The 9,142-nt window shown below is 42.7% G+C and overlaps 1 protein-coding gene across 2 annotated transcripts; it reads right to left on the bottom strand.

Moving 5' to 3' along the window:
• Positions 1–514: 514 nt before the first annotated feature.
• Positions 515–8,512, bottom strand: fosl2 (FOS like 2, AP-1 transcription factor subunit). 2 transcript variants are annotated; one of them, XM_077581047.1, is made up of 5 exons: positions 8,182–8,512; positions 7,762–7,881; positions 6,329–6,583; positions 4,839–4,946; positions 515–2,865 (listed from the first exon to the last, which is right to left on the bottom strand). In XM_077581047.1, the coding sequence occupies exons 3-5, from the start codon at positions 6,566–6,568 to the stop codon at positions 2,311–2,313; spliced, it is 903 nt and encodes a 300-aa protein (XP_077437173.1). In that variant the 5' UTR covers positions 6,569–6,583; positions 7,762–7,881; positions 8,182–8,512; the 3' UTR covers positions 515–2,310. The 2 variants fall into 2 exon arrangements, with proteins under 2 accessions (XP_077437173.1, XP_077437091.1); XM_077580965.1 differs by having other exon boundaries at positions 7,762–8,510.
• Between the last annotated feature and the right edge of the window lie 630 nt (positions 8,513–9,142).

Raw genomic sequence — 9,142 nt, 5'->3', positions numbered from 1 at the left:
ACGCTTGGTTTAAAGATAATGGCTAGTACAATGGAAATGGATAGTTTCTACTTTCTACTATCGTCTATCTTTGTATGTGATACTTGGAGCTTATCTTAGCCAAATATAATCCAATAATGTTTTAAGGAGGGCTATGCGTTTACAAAAATGAATGTCAAAAATAGTACGTCCCAACATTTTTGGAAAAGTACGATTGAACCGCAAATGTAGTCCTACACTATAACCACTGGGTGGCGACAAACGCTCATAAAGAGCTCATCGTGGTTTCCATGGTGGTTTCCTTACTGCTCGTCAGTAATCCATCATAATCACTTTGGGAAAACAATTGTTGATTTGATTAGGGAGTGCACGTTTAACTTACTGAATGAAGCATTTGCGGCATAATCGCCAAATATGAGTGTTATTTTTTTCCACATCCCTGTAATACAAAAAAAGCAATAATGATGATGATTATCATTATTATAATAACGACAAAAACAATAACAGCAGCAATAACAATAATACATACAACATCTAAGTTGGAAATTAATTTTATTATGATTTATTTAAATTAACAAACACTGCTATTTACATATTGCTGTTTTTTTCTTTTTGAATATTTTTAACAGTTAAAGCATTTGAAAAATAAGTAATAGTAGTTGAAAACAGGCAATAGACAGTAGATGACATGTACAGTAGAAGATTTACGTCAATGGCTTTTCTATGTGTGTTGAAGAGCTGCAGACAAATTTGACATACAGACATAAACTCTCTTTTTGGTTATTATTAGTTCTTTTCTTCTTCTTTTTTGGGTCACACAGGAGCTGATATTTCTTCTTGCATCTGCATGAAATCCAAATATTGCCAAAAGAGAAAAACAACATCTGCCCAAAGGTAGCACGATATTGTATTATAAAAAATAAAAAATAAAGTCAATTTGTCTGCATCCAGCACATGATCATCTAACTTTTAACTCCCAATTTTTTATTTTTTTTTGGGGGGGGGGGAATGTTTGAAGCGTAGACTGACGTCTCAACTGTTACTGCTCTGTGCTTCTCAGTGCAATCGCCAATATCTTTGCCCCTTAAGTTAGACATGTTTAAAAACAAAAACATAAAACTTCTCCCATGATGTCCATGTTTCATTTCAGGCCAGATGTCTTATTATTATTTCTGTATTGCAAAACACTCTTCATGATCTTTAGTTAAGCCATTCAGGCTTCCACTGAGGTATCAAGTACCTTGATGTTATCCCCCCCCCCCCCCCATTTTGTTTTTTACTTTAAAAAAAAGACAGCTTTACAAACACAGTATAAACAGGGTTGACATCATTGGCAGCTGGTGACAGTCTGGTTAGACCACAGTGGCTTTTTTTTCCATATTCGAGCAAAAATCCCTCTCTTTTTTTCTCACACAAAGACGCACAAAGAAAAGGATTACAAATGTCATACAACCCTTTTTGGTTTTGTTAAACCTGACCTGCCTTGAGTGGCAGTGTTGACAAAGGTAAGACCTTTTTTTCATGTGAGCAAAAAGGGCAAACGTGAGAGCCAGTGAAAGAACTTGTTTGAAAAATTCCTGATGTTGCACAACAGCCCCATTTGTCGATTCGATCCCTTTGGCAAGACCATCACACAGCTTGCGTGAACGATATCCCCGGCATCGATGTCAAGTTTGTTTTGAATATGTAAAGATCAGGTACAGAAGCACACCAATACTAGTCAAGCGCTTTGACGAAGGCGGCGTCCATTTGTAACACCGAAGACCGTAATGCTTTTCTACAGGCAGATGAGGGAGAAGACGAAGTCTCAAAAACACGTTTTTACACAGTTAGAGATGAATCAAGGTCCGTGTATAACAGGACACGTTAAACGAAAATAAAGACGAGGAAGTGTTTGCTCAGTGTCTCTTTTAGTGATCTGTTGATCCGTCTTGGCAGAGTGCAAGTGGGCATGGCTTTTAATTCTTCTAAAAAATAGATTTATATAGATATATATATATGTATATATTAGGAACTCATTTCATATATCATCTGAAGTCCCAAAGGCCAGATTTGAAGGGATTAAAGAGTCTTGAGTAAACAATTTGACACTGTAAGAGTTGAAATGGCAAAGCGATGACGCGTCGACGATTGCCGCACACACGTTGTACAAGTCCGACCGAACACACTGAAGCAGGACGAGAAGAAACACGCAGCGTAGCCCTTGTGGGGTCTCCCTGCCAAAATGGGGGCACGGCTCACATGATCAGCTTGCTCCAAATGCGCCCCGGGGTCTTTCGATCCAGCCGCTCGCTCGCCTTGGGCCACAGTGTTTTTGGTCGGCGGACCCTCTCACAGGGCCAGGAGGGTCGGCGAGTTGAGCGAGTCCGACGACTGATCGCCGCTGCTGCTGCTGCGGCGGTGGGCCTTGGAGCAGGACTCGGAGGAGGGCGAGGGGCTGTCGGGCTCCAGCATGCTGGGGTAGGTGAAGATGAGGTTGGGGGCGTTGAGCGTGGCGGCCGGGGTGGACGCCGCCACCACCGGCGTGTTGAGGCTGTCGCCGTCCGTACAGTACATCCCACCCAGGCAGATGGGCTTGATGACGGAATGCTGAAGTTTGCCCGCCGCTACCTCTGCATCGTCCGGCTCTTGCTTCACCACCACGTGGCTGACGTGGGCCCGGGCCATCATGTTGGGGCGCATGGTCAAGGGCAGGGGGGCGCACTGCTGGTGCTGATGGTGCTGATGGTTCTGATGGTGCGCCAGAGGCGGGTGGCGATCCTCGGTGGGCAGCTTGCACACGGGATTGTGGGCCACCAGCATGAACTCCAGCTTGTCCTTCTCCTTTTGGAGGGTTTCGATCTCTTTCTGCAGGTCCGCTTTCTCCTCCTCCAGTTTTTCAGTCTCCTGATCAGACAGAAAAGAGAGATCTGGTCAACAACTGCCCTTCCAAGCTCAAAAGTGTGACTGGTATTGTTTGGAACACATTCTGTTACTTTGCAAATCACTTTAGCACGCTAGCTAGCTAAAATGAAGCTTCATGAAGCACTTGTGATATTTGTTGACTCCTCCAGATGGCACTCTTGGTTTAAAAGTGCCAGCTAGCTAGCTAGCTAAACAACTAACCAGACAGACAACCAAAGCTTGATGAAGCACTTATGATTTATTTATTTTTTACTCCTCTAGACAGCTGTCTCGGTTTAAAGGTGCTAGCTAGCTAAACAGCTAACTAGACAGACAGACGGATAAATAAAGCTTCATGAAGCACTTGTGATATTTTTGAACCCTCTATATGGCACACCTGGTTCAAAGGTGCCAGCAAGCTAGCTAGCTAAACAACTAACCAGACAGACAAACAACTGATGCTTTAAGAAGCACTTGTGATTTCACTCTTGGTTTAAAGATGCAGTGGGAATGTAATCAATTTCCATCGCCATTATCCTTAAACCCAGAGCACCATCCATAGGAATAAAAAATAAAAAAAATATTGCAAGTGCTTCATGAAGTTTCATGGAGCTTAATTTTCCCTTCGCTAATAGATAGCATTCTTCCTTTGTACTGTTTATATGGCTACCAGTAATTGTGACATGGGGTAGTTACATAAGTCTGACAAAAGAGGGCACTATTACACTGCCTCTTTATTTTATGTTTGCGTCTTTTTTACTTGTTACTTCTTTTTTTTTACTTGATGGTTTGTGTGTGTTGGGGACCATAAGGCACAATTCATCACGAATGCGAGCCAGACAGGAAAGATAAGGTGACATGCTGTCTGAGAACTTTGACTCATGGGCAAAGGTATGAGGAAGTCGTTTTCCAAGGAAGCGCACAAAGAGAAGGTGTGCGATCAGAGCTCAGTCGTGTGTGACTCGATCGGAACAGGCATTCCCTTATTTGGAATTCAAAAATAATCAGCACAAAAGAAAGGCATTTCTTTCAGTCGTGGAAGCGACATGTGTAGCTGTTTTGTGTGAGCAGCTAACAGCATTCCGGGTCTGCGAGATGATCCCGATTTGCCGCAGTCCTGCATTCACAGAAACATCTGCCTACAGCAAATTCCATTCCTGGGAGTTTTGAAAGTCTCAACAAGCTTGAGGTCATTGAAAATTGGCATAATTGGTTCATTTTGTTAACGCCTTGCTAAGGAGGGCAATGTATCTGTCCACAGCTGTCGAGGAGAAAGAAAGGTTCTATACTTTTGTCGTTTTTTTATGTAATGACCTGGGGGGGAGGGGCAAACCAGTATTGCCAGGTTGTGACTTGAGGTGTGGAGTACATTTACTCATCAAACTATTGTACTGCTGCCAGGCTGTAAACGGCTTTCGTCATCATCTTGTCTGTAGCAACACTCAACACTAAATAAATCAAATAAATAAAAAGCTAAAAAAAATATATATATAGTGTGCTTTTTTTTTGCAATTTATGAAATAGTGGATTTTTTTAAAATAAATATGTATCAAACAAATTTGCAGAATATATATATATATTATTGAGTAATAATCTTTGTTGTTGCTGACAAACTTCTGCTCCATTTCAAACAATTTATCAGTAATTTGGTGAAAACGAGTGAATATTTACTTTGCAAATTGGCTAACATTGTGTGCCTCTAAATTTTGTACGTGCGCCCCTAAAATGCCAGAGTAGGGGCCACTGTACTCCTAGCAAAAACATAGATAAAATAAAAATAAAATAAAATAAAATAATGTTTGAAGAAAGAAAATAATTTTCTTGTCAGACATTTAATTTTTTCTTGTAACATTTTTACCGTCTGTGTTTAAATTTTAGGATTAGAATATGTGTGAGGCCAATAAAAATGCGGACGGTCACTTTGATGTGCAGTATGTAGACAAGATGGCTGCTGAACTTTTGGGGTTCTTACTCACCCCTTGCAGCATCTCCGTCAACTCGCGTCTGCGGTTGCGACATTTGGCGGCGGCCAACTTGTTCCTCTCACGCCGCACCCTCCTCTTCTCTTCTTCTTCTGGGGTAAGCTGAGGGTAAAAAGCAAGGAATGCTGTAGTCTGTTGGGAATTCACATGAACTGTATTATATATAAAGCCTTAAGGCATAATGCAAGGATGAATGTGTTTACGTGTCTGCAAGAACACGCTTTTATCCTGCGAGGAACTACGCGTTCACATTGAGGTGCTGCTTGTTTGGTTTTTGTATTAATACAACTGGAGAGATGTCCGAGTCAAGGGTGCAACTACAACCCTGAGCTGCGTTTGGGGTGCCTTGCTCAAGAGTTGGGTCGCAAAACTCTGACGTTTTCAGACTATCTATGGGAATAAAGAGGAATACAGTAAACACTTCTGCATCATGGGTTCTAGGTTAATGATCACACTTTTTTTTTTGTATATTGCGTGCTCCGTAATTCCACTTTTGACCACTAGATGGTGATACACTTATTTAGTTGGCGACATAACTTTGAAAGCGCAAAACCGGAAGGACAGCGCAGCTTTATTTATGTTGAAAATATTAATTAATCTGCTTTAATCATGTTTTTTAGTCTATAGAAAACTTCCTTTTATAATGTACATCTTTGGGCGTGATTCTTCATGTATACTGTGAAATGATAAGCTTATTAGTTTGGAAAAACGGGATTTGTTTACTGTAAACACGGTGGGATCGATTACACTGTACAATATTTTTACATGTTATCATTGCTCTTGCGCTTTCTCTCTCACAATATAAGGTGATAAAAGTGTTTGTATTATTTTAGAAGTGATTTTAAAGACCTTACAAATTAACTGATATATGCCTCAAGAGTATTTAAGTCAGCTATTTCTATTCTATAGCGTGAATTTCACTTAGCGCACTGGTAGTCTTGAACGTAACCATCGCGTTGGAGGGGGTTTTACTGTAAATAATAATTTTATTAAAAAAAATAAAAAATAAAGGTTGGTTGCAATATATTCCATATATTTAGCTTGGTCCTTTTTTTTCATGCTTTGTGTTGTAAGCCAACTTCGGATAGGTCGCTGCTCAAATGAAGTAAAAAAAAAAGAGGTAACGCTCTCGCATCTGGGCAAGCAATGCGATTTATTTAGCATGGCTGTCTGCCTATGACATGAGAACATGTTTCTGTTAATACTTCAATATGAAATCTTTCCATTAAATGCAAAGTTTCCAATTGTGAACACTTCCAAAATTCCCATGGAAAATTACCAGAAAAGTCATTTCTTTCTTCCTTTAAAAAAAAAAAAACATTTAAATGATAATTTAAAAAAATACCAGAAACGTAGCCCTACACAAGAGCACCATGCCAGTTCCGCAGAAGCACTTATCTAACAACTAAATCTAATTTCATTTTTTACAGCCCTCAGCCACCCCCTCCCCCTTTCCCCTCCCTCTCAAAGCAACATTCCCTCACCTGCTCATCCCTCTTGCGTCGGCCTCTGGCGTCCCCGATGGAGCGGATGACCCCGGGACGGGCCAGGGGGTTGTGGCCCAGCAGTCCCTGCCCGTTGCTCAGGTGATGGCTGTACGGGTGGGAGCGGGAGTACGGGTTGGACATGGAGGTGATAACTGTGGGCTGCACCATCCACTGAAGGTCTTGGCTTGTTGTGATTGCATTAATGGTGGGGATGAAGGCACTGTTGGAACCGGGCATGTCAACCCTGTATTTCTGAAAGGAGCCAGAGGACATATGGTAAGCATGTTGTGGTTCGAGCCCCATTGCACATTTTCCACCATTACTACTCATGGTAATAATGATTCAATCGACATAGAGTGGGAGAGTGAGATAAGCGGTGAATCATGTGGGGAAGCCCAAGCTGTCCTGTTATCACTCGTCTTTACCACTGAAACTCGGAGACCAAATGATTACACGCAGGTGTTAGGAACAACTTGTTGGGCTGAGGAGAAGCTGCTCTATTAATCATGCGTCCATGCGTTATTTACGCACGTCCTTCTATTCCAGTTATTCCCAACCTTCCGTCGGATATCCCGGCAGTCTTATGGAACTTTTTGTTTATCTGGTGACTCATTTGTTCAGTGCGTGTGAAACGCGGTCAGTTCCAGTAAACCGGGAAGCAGCACGCCGCGCTTCTGGACGCCGTGTCTTTAAAATGCAAGCGTTGATTTGAGACACGAAGCGAATGTTTCCGGCAAGCACATAATATAAATCAGTTAAATGGTGGCCGTGTTTCAATTTACGCAAGACATGAGATTCCACGCAATAAATTAGACGTGAGTATGTGCTGGATTGTTTGCGTGAGCGTTTTCCTAAGTAATAACCACTTCCTGGATGTATGATGAAACTCCTCTGTTGCCAGTATTGCTATGCACTCACCGAGACCACTAAACCCATTTGAGTGTTTATTAAAAGCGCGGCGCTATCATCATTTCCAATCCGGTTGTCATTTAAATGTGTCCATATAGTCGATGCCGCATCCCACGCGCTCACTCTTCCACACTATTTGACCATTTTTAAACGCATCGAATCCACATGCCGAATTGAATTTGTATCGCCCAGTACGTGCTTGTTGCACGCATGTCCAACTCTATTTCCGTGCTATATTTCATTTATATCGATACGTGTGAAAGCTCCAGCTGGGGCGCAATTTCACCGCAAATACTCTTTTCAGCGCAACCTAAATTGGTTTATAATGAGCCAATGAATTGTTTAGGATTACATATGGAGCCAACATCTAAATTACACCTTCGCATCCACGGGCGCCACCGAAAAAAATACTAGCAGCCGGTTTCGCATCAATTGATACGGGTGCAACTTGTTTCAACTGCAACACGCGCTCACACGCACACGTCGGGGAGCATCGAGGTTCGGCTTGCGGGGTTTGTTACCTGGTAGGTGGAGGTAGAGATGGGGCTTCCGATGGTGCTGCTGCCGCTCGTAAAGGACTCGGGCTGGGCCGGAGAAACGCTGCTGCCGCGGGACGAGGTGTCGTAATTCCCGGAGTAGTCCTGGTACATGATCCAGGAAAAATAAAAAAAAAGATATCAGGAGACTTGTGTGCGGAGTTTACGGTAGTAAATCCTCGCTCGTTTCAAAGGCACCAAGAGGGTGGTTTAAAAAAAAAAAATCCTCCTATTCGACTGCTTGTTAGTTTCCCAGAAAAGAGTTGCTAAAAGGTGTAGCCGTGGAAATGTAGTCACTTAGAACATCACAGTGATGTTAGGAGGTGATTGTCCGTTTGTTATTCAAGAGGTGCAAGGTGCGCGAACTTGAACTTAAAAGTTAAGATCCACGCAGTTGACACTCACTTTAAAGTCGTTTTTTGCCTGTCGATCCTTTTCTGTATTTTCCACGTTCTTGCCGATTACGCGCGATCTGTGGCGTTCAAGGAACACTTCGATGTTCGTTTTTTTCTTATCTTTTTCCTTTTTTTTTTTATTTTAACCACACTTCCTAGAGATGACTCACTTCAATGGCACTATCGAGAAGTGCAACTGCTTTTCAACACCGACGAAAGAACCCACGTCACGCACATGGGCGTTGCGACTTGAGCAGAAAGGGAGGGGGCGTCTTTTGAATAAAGTGGCTAAATAGACAGCGCTGTTAAATGCTTCCTCCGCTGGATACTGGCGTAAGAATTACACCGTGATACAACCGAAATAGACTCCCTAAAATGTACGAGGACATTTCTGGGCCGGTACCGGACGTCAGAGGAAGCTGGGAGGTCTACGTTTGTTTATCGCACTTGATTCGGTCCATTGACGCATGTTTCCTAAAATGGGCAGTTGCGTCAGAAAGTGCACAGCGTGGGTTTCCTTGGTAAAAGAAACAGCGCGACGTACTGGAGCTGGAGGGATTCCCTCCCGGTTGAGCGCCGCGGCTCTCCGGACTCGCAGTTTGCGTTAGGCTGGTTGGAGGGCCAGTCGGAATCCTCTCGGACTCGGATCTTTTGGATCCACTAACGTGGCAGTCACTTTTATTTTTCTTTCGCAGAACGCTCGAGTCATGTGACGTACGCCAGAATTCAAACACAAACGGACCTGTGCGCTTTCCCACCCGCATCTGTCCGTGTTAATTAACATTATATGTCCAATGTCTCGTGCACAATCAAGTCATTGTGCATTGTGGGTTCATTTAAAGCATATTAGTCAAAGCGTGTAGTCGACCTTGCATACAAGCGACTCGCCGCTTTTAGAATTGGAAAGGGACCGCAGATCAGGTTGAATTGTAATTCGGATGTACACTGCATAAACAAGGGCACGGAGCCCA

This window comes from Vanacampus margaritifer, chromosome 1 (assembly GCF_051991255.1).
Source record: "Vanacampus margaritifer isolate UIUO_Vmar chromosome 1, RoL_Vmar_1.0, whole genome shotgun sequence".
Taxonomy (NCBI): domain Eukaryota; kingdom Metazoa; phylum Chordata; class Actinopteri; order Syngnathiformes; family Syngnathidae; genus Vanacampus; species Vanacampus margaritifer.
The sequence above is the reverse complement of the archived record's forward strand: the minus strand, read 5'-3'. Positions and strand labels throughout refer to the sequence as shown.